This window comes from Anopheles coustani, chromosome 3 (assembly GCF_943734705.1).
Source record: "Anopheles coustani chromosome 3, idAnoCousDA_361_x.2, whole genome shotgun sequence".
NCBI lineage: Eukaryota > Metazoa > Arthropoda > Insecta > Diptera > Culicidae > Anopheles > Anopheles coustani.
In genome coordinates, this window is record NC_071288.1 from 90211122 (window position 1) to 90233615 (window position 22494).

Consider the following 22494-nt stretch of genomic DNA (forward strand, 5'->3'; position numbering starts at 1 on the left):
ATTTTTTTAACTTCAAAGTATTTTTTCCTTGCTTTTCTTTCCAGCTGTCACTGAAAGGTCAGACAAGGGCAATGTTACACTCGGGCGATGGTAATAATTAGAGCCTCCGTTGATCTTCAGACGCAGAAAACGACGGAAGGAAAGGCGGAAAACAATAAAATCGTCTGCTTGCCTGAGGACCACCCCACAAACGGGCGGAAGATGAGATGAGCGGGTGGTTGGTTCGAAGGGAAACCAAAATGGCCACCGCAGCGTCGTTTGTGGTCGCATTCTAGCGTCGTCCGGGTTTGATCCTTTTCCTCTGCGCGGGGGACAACAAAGGTACGATACGATTGATTGGGAAATTCTTCGTTGGAAAGGAAAGGAAGAAAAGTGACCGATTGGAACACGGGAACAGCTTCGTGCAGACATTTGATCAACGGTTGACGAGTGCCAATCGAAATCGAACGATGGGAACGGAGCCGACGGGGACAACGAACTCTTCGGCCGGTTCGGGTGGATCCGGTTCGCGGACGGCTCGCAAGCGTGACTCCTGGCACACGACCTCCCCTCCACCGTCCGCCGGCGGGGCCAACGGGACTTCGGGGGGCGATGCCGGCCATGATGAACCGCCCGACGGAAGAGAACCTGCCACCAACGGGAACTCGTCGGGCGTCGATGGTGGGGGAGGAAAGAAGCAGCCACTTTCCGCCAGCACCACGGCGACCACGGAAACGATGGCTCAGGTGCTGCCGAGCGGCAAGGAGCGGAGCATGGTGGTGGCGTTGACGGGCGAACGGCGGCGGGAGACCTGGAGCCAGAAGGCGGAGTTCCTGCTCGCGGTCATTGGGTTCGCCGTGGATTTGGGCAACGTGTGGCGCTTTCCGTACATCTGCTACCAGAATGGAGGTGGCGCGTTCCTCATTCCGTACTGCATCATGCTGCTGTTCGGAGGACTTCCGCTGTTCTACATGGAGCTGGCACTCGGTCAGTTCCATCGATGCGGCTGCCTCTCGATCTGGAAGCGTATCTGTCCGGCGCTGAAGGGTAAGTACTGTGGAAATAAATAACAAACAAGAAGTAAATGGAAAGGTTACAAATTAGATGGTAGATGATCGTAAGAAAAACTCTCAATTAAAACAAAGGAATAATGTTTTGGGAAACAATAAAATTGTGGAAAAATACTACTAAAGAATGTGAGAAATAATTCGTAAAAGATAGACTAGTACAAATAAACAAAAAAATACGCCAACGCTAACGAAAACGGACATAAAAATAATAACTATAAACAAACCAAAGATAAGAACAGTTAGCTAAACTCGTAAAATCTTTAATTTGTCTCTGTTTATTAATATAGAAATTCTGAAAAAATGTGATTGTGTATTTTATTGAAGTATAAATATTTGTGTAATGTGATGTTTATTAAATAAAAACAGAAAGTTGTCGTTAGAATCCTGTTAGATCACAAACACCTTGTGAGCCTTGTTTGTGAACAATGTGAATTCCTGTGAATTCAACAATTCAATGATTTATTTGGATAGCTGGTTATGTTAATTGAACCGTACATGTCTTAGATAAATTATGTATCATGGTATATACAGTTAAAAAATTATATAAATAGTAGGCAAATAATTTTGTTGTATCGATTGTTTTGTGTCAATTTTTCCACTTCTTTCAAATGGAACATCATAATTCTCTAATTAATGTAATCTGACTTGATTGGATACAACGAAAGATACTTGTTTTTTGTATGGTTAAGAAATGTTGGAAACAAAAATGTTGCTTTTTGGTTTTGTGGGCTTTTTGGGTTTCTTTCAGTCGGTTTCGCTTGTGTACCTTCCGAGAAAAACTTACCTTTCTTGGGGATGGAACAAAAAGGTTTGGTTAGACAGTAAGTAGAGCAACATTAACTGGTGGTCACTTGTGATTTTACCTTCTATTCGTTGCTATCTTTCGGACCGTTGTTAGATGTTTTGAAGACATGATAAAAAAAGGTCCGTTTGTCTTTTTTCCCCCCCACAATACCCCGCAAAACCGTACGTGACAATTTAATGTTTCGCAGGATCGATCGGCGCAAAAGTCCGTCGATTTTCCGTGTGTTCCGCCTTTCCGGTGACGCGATCCGGTTTCAATAGGAAAGCGGGAAATGATACCAATACGCAAAAAAACGGACCAAGATCGGTAACAGCTATGATGGTGAGCAATCAAGCATCGTAGACAAATCAGTAGGACGAGGAATGTGGTACGGACTTGGTTGGGAAAATTGAAAAGGAAAAAACGGGGAAAAAACGTACACAACCACATTCATACAGGTTTTGCAGACGCAAACGCACGTGCCTACGGTATAATGGCCACAATTGCTTTGCCATCCGGGCTGGGGCGCACCGGAAATCGGGAAAGAAATCAGGAAGTTTTCCCCCAACCCGGGCTTTCCACCGCTACCGGCATTTGAATGAAGGTGATATACACTGTTGCAGCCTGTTGAAGGTTGAGCGGGCGAGGGAGGGGATGAAAAGGGGTGAGAGAATCACTCATCATTTAGATGATTTCCCTCGCTTTGTCGCCGCGTGGTCCTTGGGTTTTCATTTTTTCTTTTCGTCGCTTTTTTGCTCACTTTGTACGATGGACGAGGATGTTTCTTTCCTTTCTTCTCGCTCTCTCTCTCTCTCTTTTTTCTCGGCTAGACCTGCTTTGATTGCCGTGGTTGTTCGCAAAGCATTCCCGCTGGAGCGTTGAAGAAATATCACACCCCGGCTTTTCCGATTACTTGCTTTCAAATTTTTCTTTCTTTTCATCACGCAGTAAATCAACAAATCAACGACACGAATCGACGTTCCCTTTCCCCGACTCCACCATCGTTCTCAAACGTTTTCCCGAACGTAGCAAATGTTGAAAACATTTTCGCTTCACATATCACCTCTGCGGGAAAACGGGCGTGTGTTGGGAAAATCGGAAGTTACTTTTCGATGTGCAAATATCAAGGGTACCTACCGCAATGGCCACGGGGGCTTACAAAGGGCGGTTCACCTGCTACACTCGACGCGCCGATGATCCTTTTGAGAGGAAAATCAACCTCGAAGGATGGCATGGATAATCTCACCCACTTTCCCCAAGGCGTTATAAACGGGGCTGTGGGGTTTTCCTCGCTGATTCCGAGAGTAAATAGCACCGTTCGATGATATTGATGATGCTGCAGTTTTTATCACGGTTCATGTCATGGAACTTTATTTTTTCCTAGGGTTGCATGTCGATGTTATCAATATGGTGGAAAAAACTATTTCGAGCATCAAATTATATTTTATTTAAAAATGTTTTGGTTGTAAGAAAGATTTCTCTGCTCTGCTATTTTAGTTTTATAAAAAAAATCAGTTTTCTTGTCCCTTAAAACACTGTTTTTTACTCTTTTGAAGAACAACATAACGTATGAAATGTTTTCCAACCCATTTAGTTTTTCTCTCCTCGTAAGAAGTTGTCCCTTCGTTTATATATTTTCCCCTTAGTCTGTTCAATATCAGTTTTTGCTGAGTTCTGCTGAATCTTGTACGTTATCTGGGATAGTTTTATATTTTATTAAAAATGTTTTGGTTGTAAGAAATATTTCTCTGCTCTGCTATTTTAATTTTACAAAAAAATCAGTTTTCTTGTCCCTTAAAACACTTTTTTTTACTCTTTTGAATAACAACATAACGTATGAAATGTTTTCCAACCCATTTAGTTTTTCTCTGCTCGTAAAAAGTTGTGCTTTCGTTTGAATATTTCTCCTTAGTCTGTTCAATATCATTTTTTGCTGAGTTCCGCTGAATCTTGTACGTTATCTGGGATAGTTTCGCATGCTCGTCTACAATTGCCATCATCATACCGTATCGTACACTTTGCTCAATCTGCTGCAATCGGAAAGGGAACCGTCATTTTTTTTTTCACTGATTTTTCCCCCAGCATGCACGGAAGTAAAATCCTTCCTTTTACAAAAAATAACCGAAGGAACAGCAAGAGGAACGAAAACGGTGTTCCGCACGGAACAAATCCGGGTTATCGGGCAGATTATGTTGCGTACATTGCGGCCCCGGGTAAGCTCGGGGGCAATAAAACACGTCGCATAAATATGCGAAGGTGTAATCGGAAAAGCCCGAACGGAAGCGGGGACGCTCGAGTGTACAAAAACTTGACAAGTGCTAACGATTATTGGTTGAAGTTGTGCTGCTGTTACGTTATGGTTTCTGTTTATTTTTTATTCTTTTCACTTCTTTTCATGCCTTCCGGCGCTTGGGCAGGGGATCCCGAGAGAATCGAGCGGTGGTCAATGATTTTTCAAACGATGCCACCAAACGACTTCCCTCAAACGCAACCCGTTGGGCCGTCTGGAATTGAATGCGTTCGACAGCAACAGCCTTGTCGATTGTGGAATTACAGATTATGTGGTGGGATTTTTTTTTGCATTTTAACCAAAGGAAAACGCGTTTCTTTTATTGAAGTGGTTGATTGTTATGACTGTGGTTACGAAGCGGGGTTTGCTGGTGGTCGGTTTGGTGATTTTTATTTACAAGGATTAAGAGGCTAATAACGAATTAGTAACACGTGTTCTGACAAGATAACATGACATTTTTCTAGTCACATCTTTCAGCACACAACATATATTTTTAATCCCAAGATTCATAATGTTCTAGTGGTAGTTCTTTAACAGTTTTGGTTAAAGATACTGTGTAAGGGTAACAAAATAGTCAAAATTTTTAAATATTGAATGATTTTTCTTCTGTTTGTTTTCCTAACGAAGTAGCAATATTAAATGTAGTCTTTCCACCAGAGAAAAAATAATTTAATCAACTTACACTCAAGCACAGTTTGTTCTACCAGCCTTTTATTTTATGTTACATTTTCAAAGGCTACATTTTTTTAAAATTCTCACATATGGACAGATGAGTTCGAAAATTATATTGAAGTAGTTTCATGCATAAACCCCATTACAAAAATGATATGGACCAATAAATTAATAGTCAATTTTTATAGAATCTTCTGATTCAAAACAAATCTTACAGAAGAATAAAGTAAGCAAATAAGGACCGAACGATAGAATTAATCGAAAAGCATAGGAAAAATAAACTGGAAGCGCAACATCTTGACACATAAACTAGGCCAAATATATCCAGAAGTTGGCATATGACGTCATGTTTTAAACTTTGACTACCTTTCCTTCGTAAAGTTTAATCCACATGATCAGCAAGCGGGAAAGACCGTTCAAGAGGAGAAACGAAACAAATTTCCCAAAGAACGGCTTGATAATAATTTGAAATTGTTTTTGAATAGACAATTTAGCATCCATTTATCACAACCCGAACCGAGGGTTAAGATGGAGTCATCCCTCCGGGCCGGAGATACACGGGACAGCTTTCTTGAGCTCCCGCACCCGGATGGTATTGATTGCGAGGATTGAGAGTTGGAAAGAATTAGATTAAATTTTTGCCACCCTTTTGGACGGTGCTGGAGACAGGATGTGGGAAATTCAGACGTCCTTTTGCTTCAGAACGGCTCGCACGAGCGTCTTGAAGGATTCTATCGAGCCGAAGACGTACTCGAAAATCAACGACACATGACATGGGATTACGGAGATTGGCCGTTGCTGCCTGTTTCTTGCTGGCACAGCTGAGGCCGATGGAAAGTTGTCCGTCACGCCACTCAAATCCCGAGGGCTCGTTACCGGCCTGTGACCTCATCGTCGGCGTGGTGGTGAAAAATTAATTTCCAACATCTTTAAGATGTGCCAATGTCGAGTCCATGGGAAAATTGAGCTACGGAGACAACAAGTGACAATTATGCTGCCATTTGTGAACGAAAGGGGAGAAAAATGGGAAAATCCTTTCATAGCATCCGACCAGGAGTAACTTTCCCTCGGAGGGTGAAGGCCAACGTGCCCCTATGTATCGGGCTCTTCAGAAAGCGGGACAAACTCGGGCGATAACGTCATAAACAATGCCGGGTTTCGTCGGCTTCTCTCGAATCAGGACATCGCTGGAAGGAAACCCCCGGTAGAGTCAATGATGATGGTTGAGCTTTACATTACCGCGTGTGTAAAGACCCTAAACGAAGCTAAAGTTCTCGTACTTCCAGCAGTTCGGGCTGCTATAAATTATGACTGGCGACGCGAGTCGAGTGACAAAACCCGACCGAGGCGAGATGACACGGTTTTCCGTCGCTTCGGACTTCGGCGACTCATGCGGGTGGTTGTGAGTTTGCAAATTAATTTTCCAACCGCCACCCTGGCGACTCCTCTTCGAGGATACTCACTTCCGGCCGGGAGCCAGCCAACCTCGGTAGCTTGCGAGGGTGTGTCCGCTATTTGCGTGCCGCATTTTTGTATTTTTCAGACCATTTTGTTCTTTACCTAAACTCGCTCCGTCATCCACACAACGACACACGACCAATCGGAGGCGCACAGTGATTGCCTTCTTTTACGGTTTGTCACGAGCAATTAACTTGCGGAACAGAAGGTCTTGTCTTTCGAACCGTACGACACCAAGAAGCTTTCGGTTGGACGATAAAAAGGCGATCCCAGACGTTCCGTCTTCAGAGCTCGACTCTGATTAATTGCTATCGGCAGTCGTATTGTCCGTCGGGAGAAGCGACTCCGGTCCATTTAGTGATTAGTAGCAAATAAATAAACACTAGCGCAGGCTTTCCATTAGCAAAACACAGTTGGCGTTGAGGTTGCGAAAGGTAAAGTGAAGACGAAACCAGCGAAGGAACGTCGACACAGGTCGGGATCTCCATCCGATAAAACATCGAAGTACCTAACCTCACTCCAGCAGCGTGCAGATTTATAGTTGGAGGCTTGTCAATCTCTTTAGAGTGAGAGAAATAAAACGGGAACTAGCGAAGGAAAAAGCTAGTTCCATGCACCACCAACCTCTACTTGTTGAATCGATGGTTGGCAAATGGAGATCCTTGCGTTTACTATGCGGACAGGAAGCAACAAGTGTCCTACATAGTGGCGAGAATGAACCTCAAGAGGGAAAGAATCCGCACCGAACCGGCAGAGTAAATCCCACTTCGGTTTTCAGAAGTGCCAACCCAATGGGACGTGGTTTTGAGGGCGAATGAAAACTGTTTGTAGTAGGGCCTTACTTTTACGCCAATGGAGGAGAACTCTTTTTCATTCATGCTACTCTACGCCTTTCGTCGCCTCTTTCCTCTTCTACCGGGGAACTACGAGTGTTTACTATTGTCTGAGAGCGGCATCAGAACTGGAACGAACATATTCTGCCGCAGAACTAATGTCTGTCCGGAAATCGGTGTAGAGAATAGAAAGGAACGGATTTAATCCACTATACAAACCTTAGACTACAGTCACAGAAAGATGTCATTACATGAAAAAGGAAGAAAAGGAGTCAATTCAACGTTTTGTTGGCGAATGGATTAAATTTGTGGTTTACGGCCATTGTGAGAGTGAGTTTTCCATTGGAACAGGAAAGATACTTGTGTAGGGTAACGATTTTCAGTCTTTTCCACTTGGATACAATTTAAAGTTTTTAATGAAATATATTAACATTCAGCAGTTCTTATAAGTTAAGCTTTGTTTTCTTCAGTATAAAGTTCTTAAATAGTAGTTCAAGATTTTTAAGCAATATTCGCCTTAAAACTAGATCCTATATAAAACCATCCAATGAATTTAGAAGCTGAAATCCCATAAATTGTCATTTTCAGGGGTTAAAATATAGAAATTTTATGCCCTTGGATTAAATGAAAATCATGCAACGTTCTTCTGATTGGCGACCGCATCTTCATAACAATATTATACAAATGTTGACTATAAACAAACCTGAGATCGACCTGGTCATAATGACCATTATTAATGCGGATTCAATAAAGTAATGACCCTTGTTCCTCAGCTTAAATCCAACACCGCTCAAATCCGGGCAACCCTCGAAAGGTTGAAGGACAACCGGTTGAATCATTTGGAAATAATTCTCACCAAAATGACTCCCCCGGGCGCACTTGATGGGGTCCTCCCGAAGAGGATATCGGTGAGACACATTTATGTACACGCACTCGATGGTTTCGAGCGTTGTTGCGGAATTTCAGAATTTAATGGCGAGCACACGTTTGTGGTGGATCGATTTACTCGGATGTTATATCGAACCGTGCTGCGGGGAGGGGAGTAGTGGGTGAGACGTTCGAGACATACCGGGGAGGGTGACAAGGTACCTAGATGGAATGGTGCAACGTCGTAAATCACCAGTATTGAGTGAAGGACACTATCAGATTTAATGCGTGACTGACCAATAACTCAATCGGATAGGGGGTAATATATTTTTTGAAAAATTCCATCCGAACCATCCGGACACTTGAACGTTTCATTGGAAAGAGGGGTGAGAGGGGATGTATCCGGGTGACGGTTTAACGGTTCAATACATCACGGGGTTCTTCTTCGACGATAGCGATTTACTCGGTTCTAATACTCGGTTCTTCCATTCGTCACAGGTGTCGGTTATGCCATTTGCCTGATAGACATCTACATGGGCATGTACTACAACACCATCATCGGGTGGGCCGTGTACTACCTGTTCGCATCGTTCAGCTCCGAGCTGCCCTGGACCAAGTGCGGTAACCCGTGGAACACCGATGCCTGTTCGCCCGTTACGGGGCGTCTAAATACGACCCTCACATCAACGACCACGGCAGCGACGACGCTTCTCTCGACGAACGCAGCCAGTTCTGCGACCGGTGCGACGGCACTGGTTGCGTCCGTGCTGGGCAACTCCACACTGGCCACTCCGTTCGCTTCCACCGCACATCAGCTGCATTACCACCACGAACATAACCTTCTAACCAGCACCTTACCAACGATGTTATCCAACTTCTCGTCCAGTACGGTGGCGGCGGTTGTCAGTGAAGTCGTGGGAGTGGTGACGGAAGGTCCTGTGCTGTCCAGTCCGGCGAGAGAATTTTTCGAGTAAGTATCGACATCGGAGTACAGGTAATTCTGCTGGAATTGTCGTAAAATACATGTTGTTCATGTGTTCACTGGTGCTAATAAAAAGGACTTTTTCCCGGATTAGTGGCGACATTTAATGACTTCCATCAGGTGTTAAGTTTTTAGGAAAAAGGTTTAAAATTTGGTATTGTCTACTCTTTCTTCAAGACGTCAGGTTCTGGAGCAGTACAAATCGGACGGACTGGACTTTATGGGCCCGGTCAAGCCGTCGCTTGCCCTCTGCGTCTTTGGCGTGTTCGTGCTCGTTTATTTCTCCCTCTGGAAGGGCGTCCGCAGTGCGGGGAAGGTGGTGTGGGTGACGGCCCTCGCTCCCTACGTCGTCCTGCTGATTCTGCTTGCCCGTGGAGTCACGCTGCCCGGTGCCGCCGAAGGCATCCGTTACTACCTAACGCCACAGTGGAACAAATTGAACAACTCCAGGGTAAGGTGGCGTCCTCTGGTGTCGCTCTCCGGGAAGCTCTTGATACTTTATATCTGATGTCTTTTTTCCAATGGAATATTATTATTTCGCTAGGTTTGGATTGATGCCGCGTCGCAGATCTTTTTCTCCCTCGGCCCCGGTTTCGGCACGCTGCTAGCCCTGTCCAGCTACAACAAGTTCAACAACAACTGCTACCGGGACGCCCTGCTGACGAGCAGTATCAACTGTCTCACGAGCTTCCTGGCCGGGTTCGTTATCTTCTCCGTGCTCGGCTATATGGCACAGGTGCAGAACAAGTCGATCGAAGAGGTTGGGCTTGAAGGGCCGGGACTGGTGTTTATCGTCTACCCGGAAGCGATCGCCATGATGAAGGGATCGGTGTTCTGGTCAATCATCTTCTTCCTGATGCTCATTACCCTCGGGTTGGACTCGACCTTCGGTGGTTTGGAGGCGATGATTACGGCGCTTTGTGATGAGTATCCGCGAACCATCGGCCGTCGGAGGGAGTTGTTTGTGCTGATTCTGCTCGGGCTCATCTACATCTGTGCGTTACCGACAATGACTTATGTGAGTATCAAAGTTTGGAGTCTTCCAAACAGTGCAATAATAAAAAAAGGATTTTGCTGGAGTATTCCTCAAATTTGATCGAAATTATGTTTCGGTATCGGATAACTTAGCATAATAATTTAGTTATCTTTCTATTAAATTCAACACATTTTTTTAAACAATGGTTTCAATCTTTTCTGGCATTTAAGTCTCCTTCTCAATTGTCAGTAAGCTCCGCCAAAACTTTGAATTTTTTGTGTACGCAAAAATGGTTTTCTCATCTTCCTTTTTTAATTGTCCCTTTAGTGTTACTTAATTGGTTTAATTTGTTTTCCCGCTGTTTCGATTCTGTTGAATACCATGAATGCATTAATCAATAAACAAATTACTCGTCGCCTGGTTGGATTGTAGAGGGTTCTACTTTTACAGGAGCGAAATTTACAAAAACTTTAACAAAAACCACTTGAACATACAACACAAAAACATTATTCTAAAACGATGTTTTCAACCATTCTTGGCGAAAGAAACCCGATGGCTCCTCCGTGCTCATCAAACATCAAACGTCGATAGGCTTTAGGTTTGGATGTAGAAATAACAAGGTGAACGATTTCAAGAGAAAAAAAAGAAACTCTACGACGAACTGTTCTTTCAATCGATCCGTGAAGGAACTGAGCAGGAAAAAGTCCGTTCCTTTCGAGCCCGAAGAGGAAAAACAGACCGAAAAGCAGGACTATCCACTTCTGCTTCACTTGAGAAAGGATCTTGAGAGAAGGTGAACGGTTTGGGTTCAAGGAATCGACGGTCAAGAAGCTAAAAGACCGCAACGGTACTGTAACCGTTGTGGTTTAAGTTGATGAGTTTGGCACTGATGGTAGCTTCTTCGCTTCCTCTGCAAAGAAGAGGTACCGAAAGGGAAACGAAAAATCAATTCCAATCTCAGCCTCGTGTAGCTCTTCGAGTACGATTTCTAATCGTAGCGAGGTCGGTATCGCTGGTGTCGACGTTCCATCGTACTGACCATCCAAGTGTGTTCTCACAACATTTGAATTGATAAGTAAAATCCCTCCCACCAACTCTCGCTCAATCATTGGACACTTAGCCCTGGGGGAGGATGAGTGATAAATAATGTTCCGGAGTTAATTCAATCACTTACGATACGCGCCTCCGATGTGGCACGAGGTGGAAAAACAGTTCCAACTGAAACAGGAGCGAAACGCCGAGGACGGTTTCATGTTTATATGCATGAGCTAATGGAACGCCGTTTAAATCTCCGCACGTGGTGTTTGTGGTCGGCGGAATTGTGAGGTTAGGAGTGTGTGCACCGAGTTGGAGGCGATTTATCTGACACTACATTCTTTCTACCACCTCGAAACTATCCTGCGTGGTGCTCCGGGTAGGATAAAGGATGGCCGTTTTCATGTCATTGCACGGAAAATGTATGGCCGGTCGATTCCGTTGGCACGCTTTATCTGACCATTGTAAACGGGCGTAATCGGGTTGTTTGGCGAAAGTCTGGAGTTGGCGAATTTGCAACAGAATTTATGAGAATCTTCCAAATGGTGCCTTTGAATTTTGGGTTGAGGCCGTGTTTCTTTGGTGTGGACATTAATGCTTATCGTTTATCTTGTGGTTTGTTTGCTGATTTAAGGTTTATCATCTCCTTTGAACGACCGAGCAGCCACTTGTTGGAGTTCTAACTATTACCTCTATTAGTACTCATTCCATTTCATACCATTGACGAAACATTTAAACTTTTCCACAGGGTGGTGTTTATCTGGTCAACTTCCTGAACGTTTACGGGCCCGGGTTAGCCATTCTGTTCGTCGTGTTCGTCGAGGCGGCGGGCGTCTTCTGGTTCTACGGCGTGGACAAATTTTCCGCCGACATCGAGCAGATGCTTGGCAAGAAGCCGTCGCTCTTCTGGCGCATCTGCTGGAAGTACATCAGTCCGACGTTTTTGTTCGTAAGTACTTACGAAGGCTGAATAAGGTCTAGAGTAACCAAATTTCTAAATTGTTTCGTTTTAGTGCATTTTAATATTCTCCCTGCTCGGCTATGAGGATATGCTCGGCGAGGAGTATAAGTACCCCGAATGGAGTGTCGCTGCCGGTTGGACGTTGACGCTGTCGTCGGTACTTTGCATTCCAACTTACGCGATCTTCAAGTTCTTGAAAGGTTCTGGCAACTGTAGAGAAGTATGTCACATTTCATTACTTTTAAAAAAACAGAGAGACACACTGAAGTTTTTGGAGAATTGTCCAAAAGTAGTTACATTTGTTTGACATTGAGACCCCAATTGAGTACTGAGTGGATTTTGTTATTCTTGTACGTTCCAGCGATTGAGACGCATATTCAACCCGGAACCGCTCATACCGACGGCCATTCCCGGCCAGCTGTACACCGGCACCTCCGTCTGACATGATTGCGCGGAAAAAAGCTGCATACGGCGCGGTGTCTTCGTGCGCCTCGATTCACCAACGAACTCCTGCTGTTCCCCAAATGTCACCATTACCGTCGCTAATCATGATCGTCGTTGTCGTAGTCAAACCAGTAGTAGTCATCGTTGTAGCCGCGAACCTAGACGAAGTAGAAGCAGTTGCAATAGAGGTAGTACTAGAAGTAGTGGCAGTAGTAGCAGCAGCAACGGTAGTATTAGTAGCCACGGTCATTGTAGCCAACATGGCAGTAGCAATAGGTGTCCTCTTGGTAGCCAAGGTAGATGCGCAAACGGTGCTGCCGGCGGAAGTGGTAAATATGATAGTACCGGTGCCAGTGTTCGTGCCGGAAATGGCTGTAGTTGTAGCAGTACTAGTAGGGCCCACCGTGGCCATTCCCGCCACTGTCGGTGCGATTGTGACGAGGCGTTTAGTCCCGCCTACGGTGGTGTCCCGGTAGCTTCGGCGGTGTTACTCCTCGAGAACGCCTGCCCCCGTTCCACTAGCAGCACCACTGGGTGCTATCCTTTCGATCTGTTTCAGCGCAGTTGTCCGGCACAAAAGCTCTCCCACGCCATCCCCTGTTACGCCGGTTCGACGACGTTGCGGGGAAAGTTAACGTTTCCGTTGGCCACCGAATGGTTAGTTTAGATCGCAAGGCACATTACTATTTCAGGTGAGGGAGGGATCTACCGCCAACCGTCCGTAGTTTCAGCCATCTACGGAAAGCGAGTTGCTTGCCAAGACTACCTCTTTCCTCTGAGAATAATCTGAAGTACTTCCCGGTAGAACTCTTGACGATCTTTGTCTAACTATTCACTTTGTGGATTCAAACTGATTTTTTTAACAACAACGTGAAGTCGATAACGTTTGGTATACAAAGGATGGATTAGAACAAGGGATGAATAAATATCATGTTAAAGAGAAAGCTCTTAAAAAGTAGCGAATAGTGTGACAAGAAAATAGGCAAAATTAGTAGTAACAAGTTGGAAACAAATTGCAAAGGCAAGAATGAAGAAACCTCCACGTTCGTTGAACCAAACCCTGCGACGGACCAGATTTTGTTGCCATCGGCTGCCGGACATAGTGCGCGTTGTTAGATGCTTTTATAAAGTTTTACATATTTCTAGCGATCGATGCATTTAATAGGCTAATTGGGAGGAAAGTATTTAAACAGATATTTATATCTCCGTATATAAACTAGAAATTTATATACATACAGATAGTGTTAGCTATATACCGTGTCAAGAGTATAACTGCTGAATGTGTTGCATAGTAGGACTATTTTTATGGAATCTAACCGTAGCCGTAGGAAAAATATATAACTAAAGAATCGAAAAACAAATCAAGCAGGAGCAGCTAGAGTACGTTATTCACTGTCAAACAAATGCTAGCCAAGACCATCGTTCAACAACAAACGAATAGGAAAACCACAATCTGTACAACGCGTCTGAGGACAAGGTGTTAAGAAAATGTTGAAGACGTTTACGTATTGCATATTTGTTGTAAAATGTTTGTGAAACTCATTTGCCTTACCATTTATACGTATTATTTGACTCTCTCCGTGTGACGAAATGATTGAAAGTGCTAAGGGAAATTGATAAATCGGACAGCAACACAGCCATTTGGTGTTCGATTTCCATCCACCCACCCGTATGGTATTGGTGCCAAAGGAGGAGACGGGTTAAAATTAGCAGAGGAACAGCATTTGTTGGAGGGCATTCGAATTTTGTTCAAGTCAGGTATAAACGTTTCTAAGAACCGTAGCTTTAGGACAGCACAAAACGGACAATAAAGTTGTATGATGATTTATTTGCTTTCATATACGTTAAAAATCTTTCTCCAAATTGTTGCTAACAGCTTCTGTATCCGAAAAATTGTAGTTTTTGGTATAAATAATAAAATGTTTGTGTTTGTGCACAGAAAATTCTCCAACGATTTTTGAACACATTTTACAGCTCTCAGATGGTTTAGAAAGTTTTTCATTTCTTCACGACTTGTTTTCCCGATGTTTTCCTCCTTCAAGTTGCGTACAACTTGCGATTTGTTGAGTTTTCCTATCCACAATCGTTGAGCACAACCAATAGCTTTGACGGAATAAAGCTTTTATAAGCTTTATTAAAAAAAGCTTGATCCAAACTACACTTCGCGAAATTAAAGCGAAACACAGAAGGTTCATAAATGTTGTTCAAAACACGTAAAATATGGTGCTTTAATTCAAGCCAAACTCAAACTAGGACAAGCAGGTGCGAAAGAATAAAGTAAAAGAAATTGCAGACATCCCGCATGTGCTATTAATCATACATCAACAAGAAATACATTTTCCCTTGCCTATCAGATGAAATGTTCAAAATTTTGGTTTTTAATAACAGTAAGACTTTTTTTTGCATAACAATTTTTAACTGATCGTCGTTAAATTTGGCAAAACCTGGTAAGCTTTCCCCGCAAATTGTGATTTTGAAATTTGTTAACAACTGGGTGCAGCTTTCCCGCAGCCGGAACGGATCGAATCTTTTGATTAAATTCCATTCTGAGATCCGGATCTCCAAATCCGAATTCCAATGCGTCATATCATATTGTCTTATCATATCATATCATATTACAATATATCTTACGTATTACATATATCCCGTATTTGGGACATTCAATTCCCAGTCGCTGGCCATGCGAGCTGTTTTATTCACAAGATCAGGTTTGAATTACCCACCACCAGCTCTACATTTTCGCCGCTCGTTTTTGGGGCGAAAAGGCGAATTCAGAAAACTGTGCTCTCTTTGCTTGACGAGAGCAATTAGAAAAAGTATAAAATATGGTCAAAATGTAGTAACACACTTGCGACAAAGTTATGTGTCTTGAATAGACCATTCGTTAGAGGGGTCATTTGTGGTAATCGGTTAAGAAACTAAAAAGTTATGCGAGAATTTGCTTTTATATCTAAATTGGAAATCAAGGTTGCTTTACCTTTTCGCCCGAAGGCGAACTCGTTTTCACGCAGGTCTTTTTCTCAAAATCAAGAAATGCTGGTTATTTTTTATTTTCGACAGAGTCGGGTGTTTTACAAAGACCATTCGTTTGAGGGGTCATTTGTGGAAATCGGTTGAGGAACTAAAAAGTTATACGAGAATTTGCCATTTTAAGCACTTGTGACAAGTGGAAACTTTTTGTTGCAAGAACCTTGGTCGTTGTTGGAAGCAAAATGCTTCGTCTACCTCGAATATGGACAGCTGATATTAAAGCAGTCTCGTTCCGCCCGTCGATGCGCTCGGACGTCTTTTTCGCGTGGTAAACCGAAGCCGCGGTCCGCATTCGCGTGTGTTGTGTGTTGTGAGGCGCGCGCGTGCGTGTGTGTTTGCGAGTGGTGCTCGCGGTGTGCTTGTGTTTGCTTGTAGTCCAAAATCCGGTTGTTGCTAGAGCAACGATTTTCCAAAGGTTGGTGCGCGAGTGGTGTCACGACAAGAAAGTAGGCAGGATTTTGCAGATAATTTCCGGATCCCATTCCTTGCGGAATCCTTTCCACGCATCACGCAAACCCCGTAGAGACAGGTGTGCGAGAGAGGGAGAGCTTTGCTTTGGTTGTGAGTGTTTGTGTACGTTATCCTTCGTATGCTTCGTCTTGCGAAGAGCCGCGCGAAGACAAACGGTCGTTGAATTGCTTCTTCAGAAGCGGCGGAAAAAAAGGAACAAAAGGACTGTGTGTGCGTGTGTGGGTGGGAAGATGTCTGTTGTTTGTGCGTGTCCGTTGCGCATAATTGTTCCGCCTTTCTTCCGCAGTGTTGCCTTGTGGCGGAAGAAGTTCCGAGAAAATCTGCCACCGATTTCCGCATTCCGAGTTGACAGGACTCCTCTCGGTTTGGCGTACGGTGCAGATGTATTAGGGATATCCTCTCGGCTGTCAAACCTGTTTTTCCTTTTTCCATCCATACTAACAGGATCTGTAATTGACAGGTGAACTTTTCAGTCGTTTGTAGTTCGCGTTAAATCAAACACCTTTTTATGGGACATTTTTGAATGAAATCTTTGCGTTTCAACAAGGAATTTACAACTTAACCATTGTCGCTTCTTGGTACTGCATTCCTTGAATATTCAATCAGTGTTCGATGAAGCCACGATGCTTGACAGGTCCGGTCTGTTGTGATTGTGGTGCACCGGATGGCGCTGAGTCTGTGGCGTGCGTATCCGGTTCGCGTACCTTTGTAGAGAGAAGGCACAAACAGAGAAAGAGAGCAAAACACAGGAGTATCAGGAGAATAAGCGTGTGTGTGTGCCAGGTGGCCATGATGTTTGGGTGAATGAGCTTCCACCCCCCTTCGGGCCTCTTCCACCGGAAGCCCACGTTGTATTCCGGTTTGCCACCGAAGGGTTCAGGGAAACCCATGCTTTTCGCTTCACGCCAAAGGAAATTCCTGTGATGAAGTCACCAAAAACCACACTCAGCACTCCGGTTCGGTTGGGAATGTTTTGGACCTTTTCGAGCTCGCCACCTTGGATGGCCTTCCTCGTCGGCTGCAATCTTGGTTAATCATGGAGGTGTGCAGTGCAATGTTGCCGCAGGTGGACTTTGGAAGGGGATCTCTCTCTAGGAGTTCGTCAGGTTTTGTACCATCCACTCTTGGACTCAAGGGGAGCAAGGTCCACTTGACCCGCTGCGTTTACGATAATGACGATGATGGTCTTTGGTGCCCATGAGATAATTTGTGAAAGTTCTCCATCACCCGGTTTTGTAGCTACGAAACGCTGAAGAGGATGAATCGATGGGGTTCCTTGCAATTTCACCCAATCAGATATATGAAGGATCTCCTCATCAAATATCTGCGTTCCTTCGGGGGCTTTTTACGTCACTTTTACAACTGGAAAGCGCGTCTAGACCTGGAAGTAACAGCAAGAGACTAAAGTCACAAGTTGATTCCAATCAATTCCCACCGATGGTCACGACCGCACCGGAGGGATTGCGTTTGTAACGCGAAGCACGAAGAAGTCCGGTGCTTCTTCACGCCCCGCGGGGAGGCCAGAACCCGTTATCTATTCTCATTTTATTGGTTTACCCTGGAGATGGTGCGGACGGTACGCCAACCAGCTCCACGACGTGTTCGGTCGGTGGTTCGACATAACTCTTCATCAAACAACCGACGTAACCGGAGGGAAGGAAAACAAGAAGCGGCTCTAACAGGTACTCCCGGAGGTCGCGGGACGCCAACCCTGGTGAATGGGGGATGGACGTGACGCGCGCTTTGGCGAAAGGTGTAATCGATAATTTTCGAAGGTTTTTGCTCGGCTTGGTTACTGCGTGCTCGGCTCGCCAGGTTCCCGCCCCGTTTTGCGCCACGTTATTGATGTTGTTTGCGTATGACCTTCTTTCGAGCTGAGCGCTGGTCTGTGCGTACCCCGGTATCCGTAGTTCCCCGCCGTAATCTCTTCTTGCTTGCTGCTTCCGAACCACAACCGAACCGTTTGGGGAGGGGTGAAAAACAAGAAATAAAACCAAATAATCGCTGCCGAAAATCACGAACGCACGTAGCATAAATTGGCGCAAAGTCCGGGCGCGGGGAAAAGGTATATATGCCGCCCACCCAGATGCATATAATTTTGCTCCCGGTGCTCCCCGGTGACAGCGGGAGGGGATAAGCCGGAACGGCTGGGTCTGTTGTTTCCAATTTCCCACCATCATCCTGCTAGGCACACGTCGGGATGTTTTGTTTTTTTTTTCTGTTCAACAAACGCTTTTCCAAACCGTTGGCGGTTGCTTGAGGATGCGCCACCCATGCGTCGTTCGTCGAGACACGCACCACTTGGCCATGGGCGTCTAAAATGTCACTGTGTTGAACAGCAAAACCAACACCCCCGAATTCCGGCTGTGTGTTGTTTCACTTCCATTCCAAGAAAAGGTTTACACGAGATTTGCTTTACGTGACTTAATTCTGGGAAAGTATTCTCCAGCACGTGTCCTATGCATAATAAAATGCGTGGATGCTGCGGAAGGTGCTGGTAGTATTGTTATTTTAAAGGTCCACGGCAGACAACGTTATTGTTGTAAGAAGTTGTTTTTGAGAAGAAAAATATACGGTAGCGGTTACTTTTACAAGAAGTTGCATTTGTACACCTTGCAAGTACCTTAGCTTACCTTATCTTCAAATAATTCAATGAATAAAATAATCATAAAGCACACATAAATACTAGGGGAAATGTCAAGATAAACTGATTACTTTCTTGGTACAAGTAAAGAGGATCCTTCCTTCGGTAAACATCAGGAGCTTTGTGAGAAGCCGTTATTTACCTTGGAGAATCAATCGTCAACCTCTATGGTAGCTATTATACCTTCGGTGTAAACGAAGGCAGACGACTCAACACCTCCACCAGTGTCGTATTAATTCCCACTCTGTGTATTACGATATCTACCCCTCTTATAAGTTATAAGCTCCCGTGCTTCAACCGCCCTCCCGGTTGTCTTTGCAGGCTGATTCCGTTTACCATAGGACGGCAAATGTCAAAAGGTTGTAGAAGCGGCGGCACCTACATGCATCCATCCCTTCCAGCCCCTGCGCGTGTTTGTTGAAGTGTGCAAAGTGAAAGAGAAACCGGTCTCGGCTACGAATCCCTAGCAAGCGGTGCAAATCTGTGAGCGAATCATCAAATCCAAAAAGGAGAAGAAAAGAAGGTAGAAAAGATATTGCTTGACATAACCTCACGGAGGCGATTGGAAAGGTCGCTCTAGGCGGCCAGAAGAGGCGGAAGGTGTTCGTGACGCGTTTGGGTAGAAAAAGGGGTAACCATTACCGACCTGCAGTACAGGAAGCGGCAACCCATCGCGAACTGTTGGAGTACGTCAAGGGGACAAGGGACTATCACGCCCGGAGGCTCGTCGAGTCGATTGACAAGTTCCGGAATTTCGTCGACAGCCGGAGTTGCGGCCCAGAGCACGGAAAGTAGAGGTAAGTTGAGTATGAACGTCACGTACCCACGATTGTATTGCTTTTATTGTCCGGGCGGGGTTGAACATGGGATAAAGTGTCCGCCGGAACTCCTGTCATCTTTTTAATGTGCTGGAGTTAATAGGAACCGTTTAGGCACCAGCTCATCTTATGCAAATGACACTACCGAACGTGGCCAGTCCCTTCAAGTGTTTTTATATCGGACATAACCGAGTAGGCTGTAGAACGAACATTGCGACGCATTCTCTTGCATATTTCCTTTAGAAAGCTCACTCCAATTAAGATGAAAACTGCATCAACTATCACCTCTTAACGAGCAAGATGCTTTGCGCCGAAAGAAATAAATACACCGTTAAAGAGAAAGGTTCTCGGAGTTCGAATTCCACAACGTTCTCGGACTCCCGCGAGGTGGACGAGGTGTACCATACATGGGCTTTAGAAAGTCTGCCGTAATCAGTTCAGACAACCGGTTCTCCAGGCTCAGAATGATGTCGTATGTACCGTTGTGAAAGGTGAATGCAGTTTGGTTTGCGAAATTTGGGGTTAACAAAATCGGCTGAACCTTGACGGAAAGTTGTATTTTCCCTCTCCGGTTTCGTTCAGGTTGAACAGTTACTGATGGATTCATACGATGTCGATAGCCTAAAGCCTCTTGTTCGAATTTAAGGTTCGCTTGGGGAATTTAATGTGTACCAAGTTACTTCGGATCACAACTGATATCGATCAACTGCCAAACTCCTGAACAACTAACTCCATTGTAAAGCAGTTGTTCGCCTGTCGATTCAATTGCAGTTTCATTCGCGTGCCTTCCAAAATGCCCCGGAACCATCCAAGAAACCTATGTTACCATGGACACGGCTCACTTTTTCACCCTCTACCAACCCATTGCCTACTCTAGACTATTTCCCTGGAAACCTCCTTCGGTACGCAAAAAGAACCAACTGGATAAACCATCATTGTTTCAAGGAGGCCTACTCTTCGGGGCGTTGGGGAGCAGATCGTGGGAGCATTATGTTACCGGTTAGATTCTTATCTTGCCCGCCGGGTGGGCAACATCACTGAGCAGTATAGAGCCCCTGTGCGAACGGCGCACGTTCCTTCTGTTGAATCGGCGAATCTAGTGTTTTGGCAGGCGGAATTTTGTACCGCGACCTCGCGCCTCCGGCTCGGGTTGTACAACATTACATCGGGTGTTCTCCCGACCCGCTGGGAACGATTATTGGGTGTCGGATTGGGGGGTGATGAAACGGTGCCCCAGACACGATGTCTAACCCCGGTCGTACGCCACGTGCTGTTGGGTAAGAGCCTTCCGGCCGGGTTCCGGGGAAAACCGAAAAACCCCGACCTCGCTCGCAAACGTGAACCTGTTTAACAGTGAATTTGAACAATGTCACGCGAGTTACGGCTTCTCCCCCAGACCCTTAGGATGTTGGACCAGAACGAGCGAAAGCCTCGCTATCAACCGCCCATACGTGTGAGGCGGCCCTGTTTGCAGACCATTATTCTGGAACAGTTTGTTCTCTTGTCTGCGACGTGACTTATCGAGGGAATCGGCATGGACCTGGCTTGCCGCGAACAATCTGTATCCCCGAGAACTCCGATATGGTCGATATCCCAAAAACCACGCTTAGGCACGTAGACCTCACCGTCGAGGGTACCAACTTGTGCCCCAATTCCGGGAAGCTCCAAAAGCGATAGGCGAATGTTATCACAACTTTCTTTCTGGTTTTATTTGCTCCAGCTCAATTATGGACACGTTTGGCAATTAGACGTGTTCTTGTAGGGCTTGTTTATTTTTTTCCGACCTGCTTCAACAGCTAGTAGATGGTCCTTGGTGGACGTTTCGGACTACATCTTCTGCCTGCTAATGGTCGTTCTCTCGCCACTGCCGACCATAGGGAGGAAGAGCAATTATTTTCTCGCCGACTCCCAGAAGATTGATAACGAAACAATCATGATGCTGACCACAGTGGAAGGTTCCTCGACATTGTGGCCGTCCCTTGTTCAGCATCCTGACACTTGTTCTTTCACCATCCTGGAAAGTCCTTCAACTCTTCTATGGGAAAAGTTTGGTTCGTAGTTCCGGTTGGAACGCAAAAGATCGGTTATGAATAAATAAGTAGTCGGTCGGAGGGCCAAACTTTCCCGTCTGCATTTTCCCGAGGAAGAGATGATGGTGTGATTGACGGTATTTCCCGGTCAGGGATGGTCATTGATTTTCCCCGGAAATGGAAACTTTAAGTAACACTCTCGACTACGGGTTTGTAAATTGGACATGGAGCGGTGAGAAATTTATAGTGTTTTTCAAGTGGAAAAGCTCGTGTAGGGTTTCGTGTGCGAAGCTAAGGGGTTATCCTACGGGGAGCTTGTACTTTTTTTTTGTTCCGATTACACTCCAGCAGCTCCATCAGTTATCCCACGCGAAAGGCAGAACCAACCAACCTCCCGCAAGCACCGGAAGCTGCGCTGCGAATTGAAGGACGTTTGAATGGCGCCATTTGGGAGCTTTCTCTCTGGCTCAATCATTGCCACCGGCTCAATCCTCATATCCCTTCCTCCCTCTCCACTCGGAAAAAAGGGCGTCTCGTATCCACGAGCGACGAATGGAACGGTTGAATTATTAAACAGGGAGGAAAGTTCTGCTGCAGACGCGTTGCTAAAACTTTGCTTTTCTTTTTTCCTTGGGTGTGGGTGTGTGTGTGTGTGTGGGTGGGTTTTTCCACAATCCCTCGCAGGTGCCATAAGTGGTTCCGGAGATCTGCAGGGCGTACCTGCAGGTCGTCGGCACTTGGCGCTCAAGTGTGTCAGAAATTGAAGGAAGCGAAGGAATAAAACACACACACACACACTCCTTGTCTCTTTCCGTTCGAAGTCGAAGTTTTCACCGCGTTGAAGAGCGTAGACTTTTCTGTTTTTCTTTCAAATTTCCCGATGCGAGTGTAACATAATTTTGAAAAAATCCTTCTGCCCCGTGAGTGGTCGGTAAAATTACAACATTAAGGGAAGCGGTACCTTCTCCTTCCTTAGGTAAAATAAAAGCAAACCCGGCTCGAGTTTTCTTCAATGGTTATCGATCGCCTCTTGCTGGTGGATGGATGTAGGAAAAACTTAAAAAAAAAAAAAATTAAGTGAACCAAGGGAAAATGGCATGAAAATGGAGCAAAAAAAGTGTTGCTTCAGGAATGCTAATTCAAGCTTCAT

At 45.1% G+C, this 22494-nt stretch overlaps 2 protein-coding genes across 2 annotated transcripts in view; both read left to right on the forward strand.

Moving 5' to 3' along the window:
* The first annotated feature begins 449 nt into the window (after positions 1 to 449).
* On the forward strand, positions 450 to 12349 carry LOC131259367 (sodium-dependent serotonin transporter). The gene is made up of 7 exons (XM_058260844.1): positions 450 to 1026; positions 8452 to 8923; positions 9113 to 9386; positions 9480 to 9953; positions 11695 to 11895; positions 11960 to 12127; positions 12269 to 12349. Exons 1-7 carry the CDS (start codon positions 450 to 452, stop codon positions 12347 to 12349), a joined length of 2247 nt encoding a protein of 748 aa, XP_058116827.1.
* Positions 12350 to 15635: 3286 nt separating this feature from the next.
* The window catches only part of LOC131259368 (putative polypeptide N-acetylgalactosaminyltransferase 9), a 77569-nt gene continuing 70710 nt past the window's right edge, over positions 15636 to 22494 (forward strand). The window contains exons 1-2 of the mRNA XM_058260845.1: positions 15636 to 15942; positions 18818 to 19293. The gene's annotated coding sequence lies outside the window, so the exon portion shown is untranslated. The remainder of the gene's footprint in view (positions 15943 to 18817; positions 19294 to 22494) is intronic.